Raw genomic sequence first — 23,465 nt, 5'->3', positions numbered from 1 at the left:
CATTAAACAGCAGTGGTTAATGAGGTGTGTGCTGCTGTCACGCTAACGGAGCCAGTGTAGGGATTCAGGCTCAGCACCGCCGCTGTGTCCCGGTTCTTCTCCACACTGCAGTGTTGGAGGTTCTGCCTCTGAGGGGTGCCCAAAGCAGAGGTGCCCTTTCACTCATGAGGAAAGAGGGGAAAATCTGCCTCCAATGCTTCAGATGTTTTAGATCCAAACAGCGGCATCATTGCCACTTGGAAGTGAAAGGAGAGATCCCTGAGGCTCGTTTGTATCAGATTCTAAAATTTACTGGAAATGTTGTTCTTTTACAGCCAATGGTGCAGACTTCAGGGTGTTCCCCCAGGGAAAATTGTTCCATGGATGTTTCTGAACTGCTGCAGTGTCTGGAAATGGTTGAAGTGGAAGCTTTTGAGATCCATAGAATCCCAGACTCCTTTGGGTTGGAAGGGGCCTTAAACCTCCAACCCCTGCCATTGGCAGGGACCCCTTCCACTGGAGCAGCTTGCTCCAAGCCCCTGTGTCCAGCCTGGCCTTGAGCACTGCCAGGGATGGGGCAGCCACAGCTTCTCTGGGCACCCTGTGCCAGCGCCTCAGCACCCTCACAGGGAAGAGCTTCTGCCTAAGAGCTCATCTCAGTCTCCCCTTTCATCTGATCCCATCTCCCGCATGAAGCAGGACAATGGCTTTGTATAGTTGTGCAAAAGTTGGGTGTTTGTGTCACCTAAAGCACTGTGGGTAGATTTGAACACCCACGGAATCCATGGTGATGATGCTGGCTGAGCAGGACTCGCAGGCTCGCTCAGCTCTGGCACAGCTGCTCTTCCCAGTCCATGTCCTTGTTCCCCCTCTGCTGAGGCACCCACATCCCAGGGGGTATCTCTGAGCATGCCAAGGTGCATGGTGGCACTGGGACTTGACCAACTGATGTCCGAGGTGCAAGTACCAAAATACATCTGCCCTCTTGAGCAAGTTAATGTTGAACCATAAAATCCAGCACTTTACCTCCCAGTATTTCCCCTGGTGTATGAAAACTTGTATTTCCAGGACAGGTGGGTTTTCTCTCTAACTTAATCCCTTCGTAGGGAACTGGAAGTGGACTGGATGTGGTCTTTATTTAGTTACACAGGTCTGACTGTGCTGGGGTAACTATAAATCAAAGCTTGAAGTGGGATTTAGCGCTGATGAGCTTTCCTGTATTTATATCCATTCCATCCCAGAAAGAGTCAAACATTTATTCCAGTCCAGAAACTGCTCAAGAGTGCATTTGTGTCAGCACAGCAGAGCAAGAGCACCCTGAAACAACACCGTGAGCCTCAGGCTGGGACAGCAGCAGTGGGGTTGCTCACGGCACAGAGCAGAGGGAAGGGGAAGGAACTTTAGATACCATTGAAATCATTGATTTCAACCAAGCTAGTGGCATGTCTTTCTGGAAATAATAGTTTCTCACTTTGTGCCTGATGTTAGGGGTTTTTGTTCCCAGATAAAACCAGGCGTAGATGGGGTGCATGGCTTTCTTAAGCAAACATTGGTTAAAAACAGTATTATCGGGTCCCTTAAGACCTCTCCACCATGTTCATCCTCTGGATCGCACCCTCACTTGTGCCCTTTACTTTGGGCACTAGTTTGCATCAGTTGAGGTTTGGGATAAAGCTGTCGTTCCAAGTTTGTGGTATTCAGTGATCATTCTGCAGTTATTTATAACTGTGGCCCCTTGGCTGGCTCCAGGATCGGGATTGAAGCATGTGTGGTGCCGGCAGCCTGGCCTCTGGTACTTCCCACTGTGAGCATCTGCAGTCCCTGTGCTTTTGCAAGGCTGGATTTGGGATTGTGTTGCACTTAACGTCCTGGTTTTTTCCTTTAAAAGACAAGCATTTGGCATTTGCTGCTTTTAGAGCAGCTTTTCAGGCTTCAGAGTTCCCAGATGATTTGAACTCTAATACCTTGAGAAGCAGCGTTATTTGGGAGCAGACAGGCAGCTGTCATTCCTAGAGGTGCTCTTGGTGCCTGTGTATCAGCCAGGCTGCAGAAGGTGAGGATATTGCTGGAGAATCCAGGTCAAGCTGGTGGCAGACGGGGCAGGAGCCTGGCTGCAGGCCAGTTGTAACAGGGTATAATTGTGCATGAAATCAGAGTTGTCCTCTTTGACTCAGCTTCAGGCTCAGTGCGATGTTTGGGGTATTATCATTATGGGGTTTTAACTCTTTGTACATGCTGCGGTGGACATGGAAAATGTGTGACACAGTTTGTGGAAAACAGAGTTCCTAAAGTCTGGAAAGCTTCGAGCTGCTCCGCTGACAGCAGGACTCTTAACGTGGGCTCCAAAAGCTGCCTGCAAAGCCGGCAGCAGCACCGGGACAGAGCATGGAAAAATGGCACCAACCCAGCGATCATTTCCAGATAAACATCATGAAGCAGAAACCAATCCCTGTGTCCAGTGAAATCTTCCCCATGCACTGCTCCAGGCGGTCTCTGCTGCCACGACCACGCAGCAACCCAGGTCCCTCTTGGGCCTTTACGTCTCTGCATGGAGGAGGCAGCAAGCGTCTGTCCTGCTGAGTTGGTCAAAGTATTTCTAATGAGTAACTTGGCCAGATCTGTATTGATCCAAAATACCTCCTGATGGAGCAAACTCTGCTCCTGAACAGCCCAGTGCTTCCTGTAAATACCTTCTAAATATAATGTCAGGAGCGATCTTGGCATATTTAGAAGGGATCTGATTCACTTGGGATGAATTGCGTTGATTTTTGTTTTCCCTTCCCAACTGTATGTTGTTCCACGTGACACTTGCTGTCAGAGCTGGCAGGGATCAATGTTCCTTTGCCAGGACTTGGAGAGCTGTTCTCTGCTGGTTCCAGTTAAGCTTTACTTCTCTTTAGCCAAACCTGCTCATTGCTGTGCTGAAATCCCCCACCTCAAATTGCTTCCCTCCTTGGGTTTTGCACACGCAGCCTGTATTGGTGGCTGGTGCGTTGGCCAAATAAGGTGCAGTTGGAGGACAGTGGTTGAACACTGGTTTAAAACGCCGTCGTGTATTTTTGCTGCGGTTTTTATCTCTTGGAATGTTTTTCTGGACACTTCAAATGCCTTCTTTTTGTTTTGGAGCAATCGCAGTTGACTCAAGGGAGAGAATATCCAGGCAGTTGTTTACAGCGAGCTGTAAATGTCAGGAATGCTGCATGAGTTCTGCAAAGGATGTTCGAGAAACCAGAGGTGACACAGTTGCTTTTCTAAGGCAGTTCCCAGGTCCTTTTTCTTCCACGGAGCCTTTGGAATCAAAATCAGATGTTGGGATACTTTCTCCCATCTTTTCCGTCATTTGTCATCCTCCTCCAAAGCCATCTCCCTGCGTGCCTCATTAAGTTAAACTACTGCTTTGGCCGTGGTCCTCCCTTTAATGCTGCCGGGGCTGTCGATGGCTGGGACCTAAGTTCTTCATTGCTCCAGCTATTCCTGAAGATGGGACTTGGTGCTTCAAGCAGTTTCAGATGTGTTCTCCTTCAAAACCCTTTTCCTTCAGCCTATCTGTTGAATAATGGAAAGCCAAAAGAGCTTGGAGAAGACCAAGCAAAGCCATACCCGAGTTCTAACTGACTTTTGATCATAGAATGGTTTGAGTTGGAAGGGACCTTACAAATCTTCTAGTTCTAACTGGGTTTGGGGTTGGATGTGGCCTTCAGTTTCCTAATCTGAACAGCAGGGTTTGTGCCTCTGGCTTTTCCAGAATTACTTTTTCCTGCTCCCAGAGGAGCGCCCTGATGCTTCAGTGCTTGGAAAACCCTGGGGTGTTTTGCATTGGTGGGGCAGAGCAGAGCTCCCTGAGGCCAGATCTTGTATCAGGGGTTAGAACTGGGCTGTCGAGTCCAGGACATTGCCTTTGAGTGTCTCATCTGTCTTGCAGAGTTGTAGCATGGAGGCACTTCCCTACGCAAGATCTCACAGCCTACCTACATCCTGTCACCAAATCGGAGGCAGGAGAGGGTGTAACACAGATCCTAAGTAGTTCTGTCGGATATTTTAGGATCTTGGCTCGTACTTTGTTCAAAAGAAGTGGGAATAAATGTGTTAAATGCAGCTCAGCTTTGGGAGCTGCATGGTGGTTGCAGCAGGGCTGGTATTGCAAAGCCTTTTGGTCATCACAGGATCAGTGCAGGGACTTCTCTGTGCTCGGTAGTTTGGGCTTTGGTGTGACATGTGCAGATACCTTTTCCCTGCTTGATACCGTTGGACCACAAACATCAAGAGCTGATGATGCTGTTGTTTGGCTGTGCTTAAATCCCTTCTTGGCTCTGCTTTCTTTGGGGAAAGGTATCTCTGCTGGAATTTAGAACAGAAAGAGAGGATGTGTCCTTTAGTCTGGTGTGCTGATGGTGGTGGAGCTGAGGAATAACAAGGGGGAAAATAAACTCAATGCATCCCATGTGTTCATAATGGCACAACACGTGGCATCTGTAAAAGAATGGCCCGTGGCTCAGGGTTAGAACCCAAGTTCTAAGTTGGGCAGAACCCAAGTAAAGTGATGCTTTTGTCTTTCGTAATTTCTGTCAAGAAAAATCCCATTTTCAGCTGCAAGTTTCTCACAAAATGCACCTTTTGTAACATTTCCCAGGCCTGTTCTGTGAAGGCCGTTACATTCAGAAAACCAGGAGCAGTGGCTGTGTTTGAGACTGGCTGCAGCCTGCCTGTTGCTCCCCTTTACCTGCAGGGTTAACTTCAGGTGCCTCTGGTGGCTTCCTTGGATGGAAGGCAGGATGCAGGCGAGGGGAACCGAGGGGGCTTAGGTACAGCAAAGGGAAGTGGAATTGTTCTGTTGTTTATAACATTGCCTTTGTTTCTCTCCTTTCCCAGAAGAGAAGCCAAAACCAGACCCAGTATTAAAACCTTCTTCTCCAGTCCTCAGACCAGAACCTACTGGGGAGAAAAAAGATCAAGCTGGCCAGACGACTGAGGCCACCTCAGTGGAAACCCCACCAGAACTTCCTCTTGCTCCATCGCCAACCCCGACCGCTCCCGTCGCAGTTGTTCCTGCTGCTCCAACTGTTGCTGTTGTCACCGTTTCTAGTAAACCCCCATTCACAGCTGACTCAGAGGAGAAATGTGAACTGGCTTCCCCAAAAGAGGAGGCAATGCCTATATCCAGTGCCACACCATGCACGGACACATCAGACCCTTCGCCAGCAGAAGAGGCTGATGCCGAGGTGTGCGAGGAGCCTAGTAGTGTAGCATCTAGTGATATTCCAGTGACTGCTAGTACTAATCTAATTAATGAGGTGAATGGAGTTAGTGAACAGGTAACTGCTGCAGAGAGCGTAGTAGATGTAGCCCAGACGGAAGCTGCACCATTGACTGTTGAGTTGGAGACCCCCGAAGCACCTCCAGCAGAAGTGGAAAGCGTGCCATCTTCCAGTGCTCTTCACGCTGCTCCCTCTCCTCCTCCCACCCCACCTCCCACCCCTCCGCCACCATCTCCTCCCAGTTCGGTTGCTGCTGCTGCTGTTACCACTACAACTCCTTCTCCACCTCCTCTTCCGTCTCCTAGTGCCCTCCCTGTTGTCCAGGGAGATTTAGAAGGAGAGGAGAGCACAAGAACTACTCTTAGCGAAGAGGTAAAAGATACTGAAAAGAAGGAAGAGACAGAAGCAGATGGGCAACTGGAGGAGAGCACGGAGGCTCAGAGTTTAAACTCGAGCAAGAGTCCTGTCCCAGGTAAGTGTTGGCACCGTGGCTGCGTGCAGTGAACTGGAGGATGATGGAAAGAGATCTGGGGTGGTTCCTCCATCAGGTGTTTCCATTTCTACCTGCCAAAGCAAAATCTGATCGTGCTGCATGACTAAGACTCGACATTTGTGTATCTCCCTTTGAGAATCCAGGCTGTTCCTCTGAGCCTTGTCACCTGCCTTTGGTTTCAGTGTCCTCTGTCATCGCTGGGTTAGCACTGAATGGATTCATGTAGACCTCTGTCATTTCATGGGTTGTATTTTCTATAGAAAACTGGATTTTTTTCAGGACTTCCTGGAAATGATACTGGGAACCAAGTTAAATCGATTGTATTTAGCTGCTGGGGCAACTGTAACGCTGGCTATGGTGCACATTTAGCAGTGTTAAAGCATTTAGATGTGTCTCATCTTTCCCCACTGTTTTGGAGTCCTTTCAGAGCTGGGAAAATGAGGTGTTTTATTTAAACATATCCTTGGAATTTGATGAAGTTTGGTTAAGAAGCAGAGCAGAAAAAGTAGGTTGGGATTTGGGGGGGGGGGGGTTGTTGGGGTTTTTTAAGTAACATTTAAAATAGGATTTGGGGTTTTTCCAGTTTATTCTTTCATAAGCCAGCCCTGGATGTGCGCTGGCATCAGGAGCATCTCGAGCTACTCTCTGCTATGGATTAAATTAAATGAAAAGCTGAGCTTGGCCTTGTTCCATATTTGTGTGTTGCTGCACTAGGTCAATATGCTGGACCTTAAATAAAACCCTGTATCTTGGGAAGATCAGAAAGATCCCTGCTCTAGCAGCCACGGCGGGGGTCTGTTAATCTTCTATTTTTATTCTGCTCGGGTCATTTCACTGCTCTGGCTCTTGCTGTTCCTTCAGGCTGAGCCACTTCATAACACAAATTAATTTCCTTACAAAGCAGGGAAATGGGACTCTCTGTAAATCACGTTTTGCCCAGGCAGGCTCCAGCTTGCACTATTAGTGCTTGTTCTGTGAGGGCCTGTAGTTTAGATGAAAAAAAAAAGCATTTTGGGCTTTTAATTATGCAGCAGATGAATTTTAATGCTCTAATGTCATTAGGCCGGACAGCCCACATTAGCCAATGCATCGGCTTTGGCAACAGAGAAACGAAGATTTCTCAAGTCATGGACAAGATCGCTTGAAACTCTGATTCCTATTAAAAGCTCAGTGCTACAAGGGAAGCAGAATACTCTCCCAGGTCATTGTTGGGTGCTTTACCCCTTCTTTAATGACCTATAACTGTATTGCATTGCTCTGCTAAGCATTTTTTGAGCCATACTTTCCCAATTCTTCCTTGGAGAGAGGTTTAAGTAACGTCATCTGAAGGTGACTGCTCACGCAGGCATCTCTCTGGGCTGAATGAGGAATTGCAGGTCTCTGCCATATGCTGGAAAATACAGATGCTGAGCTTCAGGAGCAAGGAGGAAGGGCTGTTGCTGTTACTGTTTTCCCCTTGGACTAAAGGCCAAGAGTCTTTTCTGTGATCTCTGAAGGTACAATAGACACTGGGATAAAGGAAACCTCTCAAACACATGCCGGTAAGCGTGAACTCGGTGACTGTTAACACTCTTTTGTTGGGGGTTCCAGTAGGAGTGTGTGCCTACTGCAGAGCAGCTTGGCCACAAATGTAAACTGGTTTGGGTTGGAAGGGACCTTAAAGCTCATCCAGTTCCAACCCCTGCCACGGGCAGGGACATAGTGTTGTTGGGACTTGCAGCGTTCCATATTTCGTGATGGAGGCGACAGCTTTTCAGGGATGAAGTTATTTGCTTGTTTCTCAAGCACTGAACAGAATGCACTTTCTGTCTCACAGTCAGAGAAACAAGACTTTCATGTTCTCCTTCATCAAGCTCTAGAGAGGGAGAAAAGACCACAGAGGTTTAACATCCTTAAACATCTTCATTCTCCAGCAGTTCTCTTTTACAGCTCAAGAAAAGGAGTTTGTCAGTGTTCGCAGGAGGAGCTGGGCGCTGAGCAGAGCTGATCCAGTTGGGATCAGGGGAACTTCTGCTCTGTCTTTTCCACTGGCGTTACAACTCCACCAGATGCCAAGGTTGGAGGATCTCTGCCCGAGCCCCCCTGTTGTAGTCTTCTTTTTTTGCAGAAACTGGAGTGTGCTTGGTTTTCCTGTCTATTTTACACTATTTTCTATCTACTCTTACTCAAGTCCTAAGTTCTGTTAGCCTGCATGATGAAGATAGCAGCTTCATTGGCTCAGTCTCAGTATCTGATAGTAGTTCATTTGCAGCCTGCTCGTCAGTGCTCTTGCTTCTAATCCCCTGCGAAATGGGGAAAATTTGGTAGGTTTTGGAGCATTAAACCCCTGAGAACTGCAGTTTTTCACCCTGCAGGCAGGTTCTTGTACCCGAGTGTCCAGTTTCCTGCCACTGAGGGTGTTTCTGTTCCAAGTATTTGCCAAAATGTGGGATATGGGGAGCCACGTTCCCACTATTGCAATTGTGGAGACGGCGGGTCTTGTTCCTGCCTGCTCAGGAGCTATTGTCTTGGGGTTTTCAGGATGGGCAGAGCTGTTGTATCTGCAGAGGGCAAGAGCACACGGCTGTTAATTAATTGCTACTCATCTTCATTACAAGGAAAGAAAATACAGATATTATCAAGAGGAGAACTGTCATCCTCACTGAAACGTTGCTCCAGTTAAAAGCCATCAACAACAGGCAGCCTCTTTTGTCAGTAGATTCTGGGTTATCTGTAGTAGCATTGGTGGCTGCAGTGAGGGACCAGCATCCTCAGGGAACAAAACTGGAGAGATTCTGTTGGAGGAGTGGGCATTTCTAAAGGAGGTGTCACTCCCAGACTCGAAGCCTTGAGGACATGCTCTGAACGCATCTTTTGATACCTTTGTATTGTGGCTATTACAAGGAGTGAAGAGGAAAACAGGAGCCTGATGGCTGTCCCAGGCAGAACTCCGAGGAACGTAGGAAGCCAAAAAAGCTTCATACGTGTTGAATTCCAAAGGGCTGTTTCTTGCAGAGCTCATTTATAAGATGTATTTCAATGTAAAGTAGCCCAACCAGCTGCAAGTCCCTGGGTTTCTTTGCTGTGGAGGCTATAAATGAGCAACTTGGGGCAGTAATTGGAAATATCCCCAGCACCCAGAGCCAGAGACATAAATCAGGTATCGCCTGTTCCTTGATTTGCTGCCACAGCCCACTGGAATATATGTTCTTTCCCATGAGCTGTGAGGGGATGGCGAGTCTTTGCTTTGGTTTAAAATGGCACATGGGCTAAGAAGGAGAAATATAAGAGCTGGTATTAATTTATGCTTAGCAGTTGGCACCCACATCAGAGAGGAGACTGTCTGCTCTGCGTCGCCTGATGGGTTGTCAGCTTGGGGGGGGATCTCCTGCAGAAAGATGTTCTGCTGAAGAACATGATGTAGCTGCAGAAATGGGTTGAGGTAGCGCAGATCAGAGGTCTCATGAGACCCCCCCCGCAGTTCTATGTCCAGCCCTGGGGAAACAACACAAGGGGGACGTGGAGCTGCTGGAGCGAGGCCAGAGGAGGCCACGGAGATGCTGCGAGGGCTGGAGCAGCTCTGCTCTGGAGCCAGGCTGAGAGAGCTGGGCTGGGGCAGCCTGGACAAGAGAAGGCTCCTGAAGGGGAGACCTGAGAGCAGCTCCAGTGCCTGAAGGGGCTTTTGGACCCTTGCCTAGAGCCGAACTGGACACGTTGCATTTTTGTTGCTCTGCAGCTTGTGGAGACCCTCGCAGCTGAGACACCGTTGTCCTGGTCAGGTTTTGGCTGCGGGAGGGTTGGCACCTAAACTCACATTCATCTTCTAAGCTTACATTAGTGTGAATTCTCCTGTTGAGTCAGTTCCTGTAGCAGAAATGAAACAAAATCTGATATCTCCTGTTTTAAGAGGGGAGAAGTTGAGCAACGTCTCAGAGGTCTCGGTGGTGTACCCCAGTCAGCTCTGAAACACAGCCGGGTGTTGGTGCCGGGGTACAGGCTGCACAACCAGAGGTGTCTCGGGATTCAAGGCAAGTGTCTGGCCAAGCATCCTCGTGCAGGGAAACCCCAAAGCAGGAAAAGGATCTACACAAGTAAAGGCAAAAGCTGCCGAGGCTCATTCAGGAGACTCGGCAGGATCACAGCTGTATATAGCGTTATTCTGCCAAAAAAAAGGTGGAAAAAATGTATTATTGAGAAGCAATAGTGTTAACATCCTGAGAGTTGAGGAAGTCACACCCTAAACCTTTGCCAACCCCAAATCCGTGACCTTGGGTTTATTTCTGTGTATTTAAAACCGAAGCGTTATTTTACACCGTGGATGGTTTTTCCATACTTGAGTTTGAGCAGAGTGAAGTTTTGTCAAATTAAAAACTTCGGGGTTAAAAAACATCTCCTTTTTGGTGAAATTACTTGGCTATGGCAGTATTGGGGTCATTACTGTGCAAACATGACCTTCTCCTTAACGGAATCCTCCAGAAGTGTGGAGATGGCACCACCAAACAAGGAGGCATCTCCTCATGGGCTCCACGCAGCAGGTTGACCATTGAAAAGCACTAGATTTTCACTAAATTATGGCAGATCTGGTGGTGGAGGGAGCTCTGGAGCCTCATTTAGGTCCTCGCTTTGCTCAATCACAGAGATCACTGCATGGACCTTACCCAACCCCAGTTTCACCCCATGATGACGTTAAGAGCTTGGCTCTTCTTGCCGCAGGCTGCCGGAGCCATAGGAAGAGCTGATCCCCGGTTGTGCAAGGTGAAGCTGTTTTGCAGCCTGTGCCCCACTGGCTGTTTCCCTGCTCCTTTGAGCCCTGGGAAGTTCAAGGTTCAAGCTGGGGCTCTGTTCTGCTCTTCAAACTTCACATTGCTCCATAGGGTACTGCGATGGATGGGGATGCAGGATGAGGAGTCTGGGAGATCTGGATGATTCCTCCAGCTCCTCCATGAGCCATCAGTTCTGGGAATAACCTGATGATGAATATTTGAATTAGACTTCGGCTTTTTTAATCAACCTTTGCTTTTGTGGTGTTCAGCATGAAGGTGAAAATCTCTTGCCAGTCATGGTAGCTCCTATTGCACCTTGGGCTGGTGTTGGCATGCTGATGGTCCTGATTTCCACAGCCAGCAAGTCCACAGTCTCCCTCCAGACAGGAAAACGCTGCTAAGAAACTGCTGAGGCTCCTACATAACCTTTGGGACAGTGGGAATGTCGCAGATCCTGTTTCCTCTGTGCCCATAGGAACAAAGCAGGCTGTCATAACACCCTTTTCATTTCTCCGTAGTTAAAGGGCCCTTCAGAGTGGTGTTTTATTGTGATAAAAGAAGGGCACGCTGTGGTTTGCCGCGAGATCTGCTGGAAACCAAAGGCTCGAGCTGGAAATCTGTTTGCAGTAAACTTCAGTCACGAAATCAGTTCTGTTTGTGCCCTGTGTTACATCTGCATCTGGGCCTCGTACCAGACGTTAAGCTGGTGGCACTTGCAACTAATTACAGGCATGTTAGATTGATGCTTTGTCTCCTCTCCTAATATATGGTGTGGTTTCTTTTACCCTTTGCAGGGAGAGAAAAGTGATTAGAGTAAATCACTGCTGATGTGAGGAATATTATATGGTGTTTTCTTCAAAACCAGGGAAGTAAGTGCATGGTGGAGTTGTTAACCTGCTTTTAAAGTGAAACCTAAATCCAGCTCGGGAGAGCCAGTAGTGCTGCAAGATTGGAGGAGTTGTCCTTTTGGATGAGACATTGGAAATCTGGGGCTGTTCATGGTTATGGTTTATGGTTACTATTCTAACTCTCCTAATATTCCTGCGATATACATTGAGAGCAACCAGCACTCCCAGCTCCTTCAAAGAAGCTCAGTTCCTGAAGGATGTCTTTTGTCCTGCGTGATCCTAATGCTGTTGGTAGCAAACTGTGTGTCACAGGTAGCATTTCGAGCTTGAATGAGCAGCTTGTAAAACAATTACCCTGTTTTAATGTCCTTCTGATGATGGTGTCATTGCTGCAATGAAACAAAACTGGTTCAGTCTGAACCCTCACAAGGCCGTGACCGCTTCCTTTGCCTCTACAGAAAACTGGTGTGTGAGAGGGCAGAGCGTCACCCCCGGCCAGATTTGCTCCATAGCATTGAGTGTTGTAATGGATGTACATTTACATTGCAGCCCAAACTGCTCTAACTGCACCAAAGACGTGGAAGAAACCAAAAGACCGGACCCAAGCCACTGAGGAGGCGATAGAGGCGGAAGCAGAGGTAAGAGGGAACCACAGTGCTGCTTTGTCCAGGTTTAATGATGAATTTGCTCTCTTGAAGCTGTATTTTAGAGATGCTGCTTCCTAGTTGCCCTGCAAGGTTGCAGGGCAGACTTCTTGGGCGAAGCAACAGTGATAATTCCTCAGCACCCTTTAGATAACTGGGTTTAGTCCATTCCTTGTTACAGCTCTTAAGTTTTCTTTGCTCTTGCCTGATTTAGTAACTACCAGCATTCAGGAACATCCAACTGCTGTCCTTCCAGAGAAGAAGGATGTCCAGAGGAGGGTCACAAGGATGGTCAGGGGTCTGGAGCATCTCTCTTACGAGGAGAGACTGCGGGAGCTGGGCCTGTTTAGTCTATAGAAGAGCAGATTGAGAGGTGATCTGATCAATGCAGATCAGTGTCTCAAAGGCAGGCGCCAGGGGGATGGTGCCAGATTCTCTTCAATGATGCCCAGCAACAGAACAATGAGTAATGACTATAAACTAAACCACAAGTTTCACCTCAATACGAGAAAGAACTTTCTGTTGAGGATGGCAGAGCCCTGGCACAGGCTGCCCAGGAGGGGTATGGAATTTCCCTCTCTGGGGACATCCCAAACCCACCTGGACAAGTGCCTGTGTGCCCTGCTCTGGGTGGCCCTGCCTTGGCAGGGGGCAGGACTGGATGAGGTCCCTTCCAACACTAATGATTCTGGGATTCTGTGATGAAGGATGAGAATCAAAGTGGGGTTGAACCCTTTACACTGCCCTGTTTGGGTGCCACCACCATGACATCGGGCAGGTTCTGTGGTCAGCGATGCCACAGTGATGTCACCACCGGGTTAGTTTTCCTGACAACCACCTGATGGAGAAGCTGAGAAAGGAAATCCCTGGAGTTTGCAGACAAAACCACCTCGACAGCAATTAGATGAGTAATGAAAGTCTCCAGTGCTGCTGCTCTGGGTAGGATATTACAGGAGGGACCTCTTGGTTTAATATCCTGGGTGAAATTGGGGTTGGAATAGATCAGAAAAGGGAATCAGAGGGTAAAAGTGTTCACACTCAGCCTGTCTCTGCACTGATAACAAGTGGTGGTGTTATCCAGTTTTTCTTAGTTTTTTATTAGTTTCTTATCTGCTGTTTCCTCCACACCTTGCCCTTAGTGCAGACATCACTGAACCGTTCTGCTATAAAGCCTGTTGTCACCGAGTAAATCTTGACTCTTATGGATGGTGCCTCATCCTTTGTGTAAGCAAGTGCTTGTTTCCCCCTGAAGTAGCAGATTTACATATTACCAATGACACAGAAGTGTCATCCCCTCCTTTTGGGGTGGGAATAGGCACTTAATAGTGCTCATGTGTAGGGTATCCTGCAGTGACTCTGGTCTCTGTGCAGTGGAAGAGCTGACGGTTGGGTCATCCAGAGAAATTAAAAGCATCACTGTGCTTGTTTTCAAGCCAGAGAGTGAAGGATGTTGCTGGAGCTGCACCCAGTTCATACTCTCTGTGCATCACAGAATCCCAGCCTGGTTTGGGTTGGAAGGGACCTTAAAGCTCATCCAGTTCCAACCCCTGCCACGGGCAGGGACCCCTTCCACTGGAGCAGCTTGCTCCAAGCCCCTGTGTCCAACCTGGCCTTGAACACTGCCAGGGATGGGGCAGCCACGGTTGGACTTGATGATCTTGATGGTCTTTTCCAACCTCGTGATTCTATGATTCTGTGATCTTCTACCACACACTGAAGGGATGTGGATGTGCTGCAATGCTGCCCTTTCACAGACTGCTAAAAAGGGATGCAAGAGGAGCGTTAGTTCTGCAGCACTGATCTTGGGCTGTCGTTGGGATATCAGTACTGCAAAGGGGGAAACAAATCCAACAGAGGTGTTCAGCAGGAGCTGTGACCACTTTGTAGCTGTGCTCCTCATTGCCAGGTTGGACACAGGGGCTCGGAGCAACCTGCTCTGGTGGAAGGTGTCCCTGCCCACAGCAGGGGGTTGGAACTGGATGAGCTTTATGGTCCCTTCCAACGCAAACCAGTCTGGGATTCTCTGAAGCCAACCACAGCGTGCCCTATAAGAGGGGTGCTGAGCTGCAGGAGAGGAGAAGAGTGAGGTTGGCTTTCCAGGCTGGCATTGCTCATGGCTTAACAGCTCCTTCCATCCTATCCCAGTAGCTCCTGGGGATTCCATGGGCAGCACTAGGTGTCTTCAGTTGCAGTGTTCATTATCGGTGGATGTGAACCAGTAAATCACCCGGGGGCTCTGTGTGTTGTCCCGTGTCACTGTTCCAGATGCGCGTGTATCCTGTGGCACACAGAAACGCTGTGTGAATAAGTAAGAGCAGTTTCCCATGCGTTGAATCTTGACAGTGTGGTTTTACCGTAACCTCTTGTGTTTCCATCTTGTGCCTCAGCCTAAAGTAGAAGAAGAACTTTCAGGTGACAAAGTACTTGAATCCGACCCAGAGAAAATGAGCCATGGGTTCCAACTGGAGAGAGACCCCTCTGAGCTTCAGAAAGCGAAACCTGTGGAGGAAAACGGAGAGCAGGAAGCGGAGCCAGTGAGGAACGGTGCCGAGAGCGTTTCCGAGGGAGAAGGAACTGAAGCAAACTCAGGCTTCACCGAGAGCTCCGGCGAAGGACCAGTGTACCAGTATAAACCAGGTAAATCCTGCCTCGGACGCCTGCGAGCTTGCTTGGGTTTGTGCCTCCCAAAGGGAAAGGCCGTGTGTCCTCCCCATGGAATAAAGGATGTTTCCAGTGGGGCTAGAAAGGTACTCACTGTTTCACTGGGATCCACCACCCAGTGGGCCCAGAGGCACCTTTGGGGGAGCACAAGAGGAAGGTTGTTTTTCTCTTGCTGGTGGTAATAAAGAGAAGAGAAAATCTCCAATTCCTTGAATTTGTTGCATTTGAGGACATTGGCTGCAGCACAGTGGAAATGGTGGTGAATTGGTTCTGGTATGATTGACAGCTGAGAGCGATCCAAGAAATTCCATATAAGTTGATATACTCCTTCAATAAGAGATTTGAAAGTTCTGATTGAGTCCTAAATACGAGTACGTGTGTTATATAGATTTAATTTCCTGGGTAAACTGTTGCATAGCTCTTCAGGTTTCTAGAAGAGTGGAAAGGGAAGAGTCTGTGGTTTCATCCAGGCTCTGCTATTGAACAGTGCAGTTCTTTTGATGAAATAATTCAAGTGTGGGCTCGCAAGATAAGGTCCTTTCCTTGCTGGGTAGCACTGGATATAGAATACCCAAGGGGTGGTTTTGTTATCTATTAAGATAATTTAATTTGTAGACCTGAATCTCTGTTAATTCACCTCATTGAAAGAGACCTTGAGACCGACTTCTCAGTTGCTACCAATTTTTAAGCCATTTCTTATTCAGGTGAAGCTCCCTCCAAATAAATTACTCATTTTCTTGGGAGCCCAGAAATGGAAGAGTATAAAACAGAATAAGGAAGAGCCTTTGGAGCCCGGTGGATGAGGTATTGGACAAGGAGCAGCACTGTTAGGTAATTACACTGTGGTTGCAGAGCAGCCCTGGCTGCTTGGTGCTGTGACCCTCGACTTCAGCTCTGCTCTTTCTAAAAAGGGGGATCAGTCCCTTTGATTTTTGCCTTTTGATCCAGCAACCGTAGGAGGAATTGTGTATTTGATCCCAGGTTGTGCCCTTCTTGGGGAGCCAGGGCTGCCTGTGACACTGCCCAGCTGCTTTTCACATTAAAACAGCTGCTTGAGAACCTTCCAGCAGAAGGGAACTGTACATACAGACTGTTTCTTGGTGCTGTCAGGGCTTTTCCATGATAAATGGAGGGTGCCGTGGCACAGGGGATAGGCAGCTGGCTGGGAACGCTGGCTGGGACACCAGACTGTTTTCTGCACCTCTTTATCCCGAAGCTCTGCAGAAATGAAACTGCACAGAGAGCTTAAGTTTGTAGTTCCCTTTGTGTATGTTCATTCCCAGTTACTAAATCCCATCGTTGAAGCAAGTTCCAGTTTGTGGCCTGTGCAGAGATGGGGATGGTGAGAACCCAGAGACCGAAAGCTGGTGATCAGGGACTGAAATAAAGGAATAATAGAATCCTTTAGCAGCAAACCTGAACTGGATTAATGGGAAGTGATGCCGTTGGGCACCCGTGCAGTACAAAGGCAGCATCCTGTGCAGATGTTTTCCTTCAGAAGGAAAGGGGCCCCCAGCACAGGGGCCTGATAAAGGCACCCTGGCTGCCGAGCAAATCCAGGTTTGCTTTCCTAACCCCAAACTGTGCAGCCAGGAAAGAAAATCCCATCTTTAGGCAACCAGATGCCCATTTTCCTTGTGCTGGAATGGCTGTAGGTTTACATTTTGATTTGCATGGGGCGAGGTTCTCCACACCGTAGTTCTCCTGCCTGGAAAGGAGCAAAAAATGGGTGAAAAGTTGGGATTCTTAGGGCATTGTGCATTTTCTTGTACTTCCCACTGTTATTTCCAGCGTGGGTTGTTAAAGGCTCCATGTTCCCATGGTTTCAAAGGATGCTTACACAAAACCCCTCCGTTAACTTCTGCATTTTCACCCCAAACCTGGGAATTGTCCCTGTTTCGTCGTATCACACAAGGGTGGAATTCAGAGCTGAAACAAGGTGCCGTAGGTTAGAACTGGAATTGGTGATCAGTTCCATGGGGGGTTGCTGCTGGCCGTGGCTATATGCTCCCCAGTGGTTGTGTTCCTTTATTGTGATGTGTGTCCTCTGCCTTCAATATGAAGGTAAAGCTGAATTAAAACTTCGCAGGCAGCTGTAGCAACCTCTTCCCTTTGGATTTAATGGAAACACATCTTGGAGAGCGGAGGGTTTGGTTCCCTATGAATCTCAGGCATCTTCTCTCCTTATAGAGCAGTGGAAGCCCCTGGATCCGGAGGGGAAGAAGCAGTACGACAGGGAGTTCCTGCTGGATTTCCAGTTCATGCCTGCCTGTATCCAAAAGCCGGAGGGGCTGCCTCCCATAAGCGACGTGGTTCTCGACAAGGTGAGAGGAGAGCCCATCAAACAGGTACGTGCGGTGTGTTTAAACCTTAGCTAAAGATCCAAGTGCGTGCTTCATTCCTGGACTGTTGTGATGCAAGCTTCTGTTGGGAAGGGGGAATACATGGCTGATGTCACATCACGTAATTCTTCAATAGAGGCATTGGTGCCTAATGAATGTGTACAGATGATTTAAGAACTGAAGCGTTTTTAATGGTCTCTATCTGGATTCAGTTGTGCTGGGTCATTATTAGCATTTAAAATGATACAGCCACAAAGACCTGTGGAGCAAAGCAAGACTAAACAGAGAGGTGGTGTCTTTAATCACATCCGTTCTAAGGTTAGAAAGCATAGGCAAGCTTTTGGGCAAACTCTTTGGTCTGAAACAATTAAGTCACTGTGAGCTGATCTGATAAAACCTCGGCTCACAAGCACTTGTGTGATTTCTCTCCAGCCTTATTACAGATGTGATTTTCTCTGCTGTACGTCTCTGCTTACTGAAACCCTTGTTATTTCTGAAGTGCTGACACCAAGCCCTTATTCTCCTCTCACTGAGGCCTATGGAGTTCATTGATTTTGATGTAATCACTGCAGACTCGCTCTTAAGACTCAAGCACAGAAGAGGATGTAGGTGATCCTCGTGTGCAGAAACGTTCCCACTCTGAATTTCATACCCAGACAAATTGTTCCCCAAGTGATTTCGTCCACCTACCAGTTCTCTGTGATGGCTTCTCACTGCTCTGTCTGCATCTGAGCTTGCTTTGCTCGCTTGGCCATCTGTCTTGTTAACACAAAAGACATTTGTTTGAGGGAAGGTGGCAGTTTTGTGATCCTGAACCAAGGCAGGCCCATGTCAGCATTAATTTTATTCTCCAGAGTCATGCTCAGCCTTGAAGTGTCACTGAGCTGCTCTGGAGCCACCTGCAGAAGATTAAATGTTCATGTGTAGTGTAAGTGTGGATGCGTAAGACCTGCACAGTTTGTTAAAAGCAGTCATTTGGATAGTAAATGTGAGTGGTACGGGTTAGCAGAGGTTGTCTGTAGGCTTGGATGAGCTCTGTGCTGCAGCACCCGCTGAACAGGTCCTGTTTCTGTCTGTTCTGTACCACAATGCAGGTCAATCAGCCAAAACTGCCACTGAGAGCTCTGGACCCCCGGATACTGCCTCGAGGACCAGACTTCACACCAGCCTTTGCTGATTTTGGGAGGCAAAGCCCCGGGGGAAGAAACGTATCTGGAAGTGTGAGTTTACCCCAACTTGCTGCTGTAAAAACTGGCCTTAATGCTGATGAAGTCCATCCTCAGGCTTTTGGGCCGCTGCCGATGCTCCAGTGGTTCTGGTTGTGTCAGGATGAATGCCAGGGTGGTGTTGTCTTGGCTGTTGTAGGCAAATTAGGAGAGCGGATGGTTTGAACTGGTACGTATTGGTCTTCAATGGGTTTGATCTCCTTCACCTTTTCCCTGCGCCAGAGGTGTGGAAACACGTTTCCACGCTGGGGACCCGGCCTTGGCACGTGTGTGAACACACATCTCATACTACAACCCGGCGTCAGCATGTATCATCACAGGAGTCTGTTTTATGAAGCATACTGGTAGAGCAAAGAGCTTTTACTAACCAGAAAGAAAAAACAAGAATACACAATATACGCAGAGCCTGTGTTCCTGCTTCCTCTGTGCTTCCACGTGGTGTTTCGCTTTGGTTACTTCATTCCTTGTTTTCTTGCCTTTTCCTCTGCTTTTCTTTCCCTTTCTCATCTTTCCCCTGTGTCTGGCTTTGCCCATGCTCTGAAATCCCTCTCTGAATTCTTCCTTCTCGCCTTTGCCATCTCTTCCTTGGGGGGGCAGGTGCCCCCCCAGCATGGTCCTGCCCAGTCAGCACAGCTGAGGATGGAGGCTGCTCCATTAGGAGCAATCATGGATTTTCAGCTCCCTATTAAGATACATCCAGTGTCTCCATGTGGATGTATCTATTGACATAGCCATCATTTATCTTTCAAAACTGCTGGTTTCGGAAGCATTCACTGAATGAGCTCGACTTCAGGTGTGCACATTTCCTGAGCCTCAGAGGCAAACCTGGTGCTTTTGAGCTGATGTATTTCTGGTTTGAGAGTGGTCTCGTAGCCCGTGCCATGGGGTGTGTGCCCATGTCTTGGAGTAGCTTTGGTGCCCTGGTTCCTCTCAGAGCACCACTGGGTCCCAAAACCTCGATGCTGTTGGAGGTCGACTTCGCTTCCTGTGTTTAGGACTTGGAGGTGGCACTGCGGCACCTTCTCTCCTTTCATGCACTGGATGTCCCAAGCCTCCCAGCATCTCGGTAACGTCCCTGTCACTCTTTCTCTTTCCACAGGCCTGCAAAGTGCAGAGCAACCCTGGATTGCCTTCCCTGGCTCGGTGCGGGTCCCCAGCATGCCCTCTCTTGGTCTCGCCTCACCCACCATTGAGGAACCTGCCGCTAGGGGTAAGCCAAATCCCCCCCTCTCCCCCCACATCTTTGCACCTTTTTGTAGAGTTGTCTTTCTCCCTAATGCCCGCTGTTGATAAAGAACCACTGGCAGAAAACTTTACAAAAAGGTGCAACCTTGTTTAAAAGCAAACCGAAACCAGACTTGCATTGTACCCCTCTAGGCAGTCTTCAGTGGTGGGTGGGACATCACCAGCTGAGGGCATGCTGGGACGTTGGCCTGAGCGGGATCCGCGAGGGGTCTGCACTTTGCAGACCTGTGGAAAGGGGGAGACAAGGTAAGTCCCGCTTACCCCGTTCATTTGGAGCATTCAGCACATAACATACATCCTACATCTGCGCCTTCCCGGAGTTGAGCCTTCCTTTGCGTTTCTGTCGTGGAGGGTGTGAAGGTGATGTGATTCCACCAGCCCTGTGGCGGTGGTTGTTAGGGGACGAGAGGGGTTTCAGCCCTGAGCAAAACCAGACCTTGCCTTCTCGTGAAGCATGGCAAAACCCTGCGTGTACGCTGCCTGTCCACTCGGTCATCCCACCTCTGCACAGGCCATGCCCATAAACCATTAAACCCACTGCCTATCGCTCGCCCTCGAGGTGATGTCAAGCAGCTCAGCGCTAACCAGCTTTTGGCACCTCGAGAATCTTTTGTTTTGCTTCCTTGGCTTTGTCTTCATTTCCTTCTTTTTTGCTTAAACGTGTTGTATGACTGTGTTTAGAACTAACAAATGTCGCATCAAACACAAGGGGTGGAACTGCACAGCAACAAAGTGGAGTTCATAAGCGCTTCTTGGTGTGGACAAGGAGTTAGAGGAGTGCAGTGGGTAGTAAGTTCAAACACAGAGGAGTAGGGTTGGAGGGGACCCGTCGGCCCCACACACCGCGGCACGATGGGGCGATGGGATCTCGAGTCACCTCAATGCTTGTGCTTCCCTGGGAGGCAGAGTCACTCCTGGCATCCAAGCTCAATTTCCCCTTCTGCATTTGAAGCCTGTTGCAGAGGGAGAAGCAGTTCTTTCATTTCTTGGATGGTTTTCAAAGCGTTACCGTGACTGAGAGTGGAAGTGGGCCTTGAGGGAGAGCAGTCGGCTGTGCCGTGTTGCTGTGAGTTCTGGGCTCCTCTGCAGGAAGCTTGTCCCTCTTTCTTCCCTCTTTCCTTTTTTCCTCCCTCTTCATCCAGAACACAGGTAATCCAGATGGATGCAGGAACATCTGGCGATCGTTTCTCTGTGCCTTTGGTGGAAAACACTATTTCAGTGCAAGCTGTAGCCCTGTAAGTGCAGGTGGTGCAGACCTGTTGTTCTTTACTCGGGCTGGGTTACAAAAGGGAAGCACTCCTTTAACTTGCTGCCTTGTAAATCTGGAACCAGAAAACCCCGGATTATGTTCTGTTTTAAGTTTGATCCGTGTATGATTTTATTACACGTTCAGAGGAGGCTCCTGTTCGCTGCTTTTAAAGCCTAATCCAGCAGTTTGAACTGAGTTTATGCACAGATACTGAAAGAATACTTCCTAAAGGAAGTCTGTGTTCTGGGAATGCAGTTGAAGGTCTGGTCTTGAAGGCAGCCAGGTTTGGGGAGGCTGTGACACACAACGTGCTGCACAAGGAGGTGCACAAGTGCTCCTTGGAATACTCTGCTTTAGGAATAGTAACCTCCCTCAGGGAGGCACGTTTGCTCTGCAAGCCGAGGCTTTGGCTTTCCTGGACCCGTATCCCAGGGAGCTCCATGTCCTTGCGGCTCTGTCCCCGCATGCTGCGACCCGGCTGCGGTGGGAAGGTCCTGCAGAGCAGAGCTGCCCCTTGCAGGAGGGATGGGGCAGCCACAGGTTCCCTCTTGTTGGCTTTGCCTGGGTTCCTGGGGGAAACGAGCCCAAACACTTGGATTTCAGGGCCCGGTGCCAGCCTGGCTCTGCTTCCCAAGCTTCCCGTGGGCCAGGAGCTGTGTGGTGAGGTCTAACACGCGTGGCTGCAGCCAGCCGCTTTGCTGTTGCGTTATTGTCTGGTTTTCCAGCTGGAGGGAAGTTTCTGCTTTCCCCAGCCGTACGTTTGTGGCGTGGTTAGAACTTGGGCCGCAGAACTGTGTGAAATGGCATAAGAGCAGAGGTGGGTGTCTCAGCATCCGAAGCGGGCTTCATTGCATCGTGCTGGTGTCGAGCAAGGGCTCTCAACACCAACTGTCAAGCTGGTGGGAGCAGAGAGGACTGGTACCTGGTGCAGGAAGGTTCCAACACCCAAAAGCATCATGAAGACCCCCCCGTTCTTGCTGTCTTGTTCTACTGTTGGTTCCTCATGAGTGATGGACTCACACGGATGCATTACAGTTATGGCTTGCACCCAGAAGGGTTTGAAGGATGTGATGGGTTATTTCTGTGCATGCTGCTGGGATCTGGACTAAGATCTTGGTATGTGGTGGTGCAGCATGGTGACACACACCATGTCACCCTCTTCCATGCATCATGCACAGCGTGAGGAGGTTGTCTTTTGACAACACCTTACTCTGTGGCTGTTACCCCATAATGAAGCTCAAACAAGAGCTCCAGCAGCGGTGGTGATCGTGTTTGCATTCACCCGCAGCACACATTGACATTGTCAAAGCCAAGCAGTTCACATTGCAGATACAAGCTCCTGTCTTTAAGGAGGATTTTGGCTTTTAATAGTGCAAAACCACGTTTGGGGCTCACATAAGAGGCACCAGCGAGAGCAGTTTCCTCCTGTATTCAGTGACACTGAACAGCTGAGCTGGTTTTGCCTCTCTGATGCTCATTGAATCCCTTTGTTGAACAAAGAAAGGTTTTTAATGGCCTGTCTTTCACATGGAGGTTGCCCACTGCCCTCTGAGGAGATGAAGGACTTGTGTGGAAAGCAGCAGGGTTTGGTAATGGAGTTTTGTTGCTGCAGTAATTTTTACGTTGAGGTTGGTCATTTCTAATGAATGAGTTCAGGAATACAAAAGAGCAAGGGGGAAGAATAACCTGACAACACTGGTGACCTTTCATCCTTAATCAGAAGCTCCCAGTGATGAGGAGGGAGTTTGGGGGTGTCTTGTGCCCTGTCACTTGTACAGCGGATATACAACCCCAGTTTTGGCAGGTTTGGTACCTGATTTGACTGGGAGGAGCATCATGTCGTACAGGATTGTTGCAGAGAGGTGCCTGATGCTGTTTCAAAGTGCCGTGTGTCTCTTTCTTGTGTGAAGCTACAAAGGATTTGACCCACCTCTGTTGGGATCCATGTTCCTTCAATGCAGGAGCTGCACTGATGCTCTGTTCAGTGTGGTTTGTGTCGTTCCTGTCCCAAAATGGCTTTGTTTGAGCAATCTCCAGTAAAACTTCCCGTTTTCAGCAGGGCTGCTGGTTGATCTGTATCTAATTGCTTGGGATGTTTAAAATACACCTGTAAGGACTTCCTAATCCTTAAATACACCTTTGCTGGGATGTCGCAGTTATGCAGTTTCTGGCTTTCAAGAGGCTGTTTCTGTCAGTTGGGTTCTCTTCTGCTCAGGCAGCATCCGGAGCATCGCCAGCACGTGTAGGCCATGGTCATCCCATATCTGCTTTGGGGAAGAGCTGCCTGAGAGAAGCATGTTTGGTGTTCTTCGTGTTCCCTCTGGCCAGCCTGGAGCAGTGCGTTGGGTCAGAGAGAGTCCTCAGAGCCCAAGGAGGAGTTGCTGATTGTCGGCGTTGGCGTGTGCCCTGGAGTGTTATGGAGATGGGAGCTTAAAAGGGGATATAACAAGGAATGTTTTTGTCCTAGTTGTTGAATGTTGGACCGAGGAGATCGCAGCCAGGCCAGAGGAGAGAGCCCAGGAAGATCATCACTGTGTGTGTGAAGGAGGATGTGCACCTGAAGAAGGCAGAGAACGCCTGGAAGCCGAGCCTGAAGAGAGAAAACCAAACTGAGGACCCAGAGAATGTCAAAACCCAGGTGAGAGCGTTGGTGAGCGCTTTGGGAGCACAGCAGTGCGTGGCAGAGGGAGGACGGGGCTTTGCTTTCGCTGTTGTGTAAGACCATGGAAAGGACAATGAATTCCAGTTTGAACCACAGCTGTCCCCTGCCTTGAATGGCTT

At 48.9% G+C, this 23,465-nt stretch overlaps 1 protein-coding gene across 12 annotated transcripts in view; it reads left to right on the top strand.

Annotated features, from left to right (window-relative positions):
• Positions 1–23,465, top strand: part of EIF4G3 (eukaryotic translation initiation factor 4 gamma 3) — a 150,847-nt gene that overhangs the window by 99,193 nt on the left and 28,189 nt on the right. For 11 of the 12 annotated variants that reach the window (XR_010616238.1, XM_065696197.1, XM_065696191.1 and 8 more), the window contains 7 exons: positions 4,849–5,706; positions 11,867–11,955; positions 14,349–14,598; positions 16,813–16,970; positions 18,059–18,184; positions 19,290–19,400; positions 23,152–23,322. Coding sequence is in view for 11 of the 12 variants with exons in the window: in XM_065696197.1 (XP_065552269.1) it covers positions 4,849–5,706; positions 11,867–11,955; positions 14,349–14,598; positions 16,813–16,970; positions 18,059–18,184; positions 19,290–19,400; positions 23,152–23,322 (1,763 nt within the window). In the remaining variant the exon portion in view is untranslated. The remainder of the gene's footprint in view (positions 1–4,848; positions 5,707–11,866; positions 11,956–14,348; positions 14,599–16,812; positions 16,971–18,058; positions 18,185–19,289; positions 19,401–23,151; positions 23,323–23,465) is intronic. The other variant, XM_065696189.1, reaches the window with a different exon arrangement.

Source organism: Lathamus discolor, chromosome 16 (assembly GCF_037157495.1).
Source record: "Lathamus discolor isolate bLatDis1 chromosome 16, bLatDis1.hap1, whole genome shotgun sequence".
In the NCBI taxonomy this organism is placed as follows: domain Eukaryota; kingdom Metazoa; phylum Chordata; class Aves; order Psittaciformes; family Psittacidae; genus Lathamus; species Lathamus discolor.
This window is presented reverse-complemented; position numbering and strand designations above follow the sequence as displayed.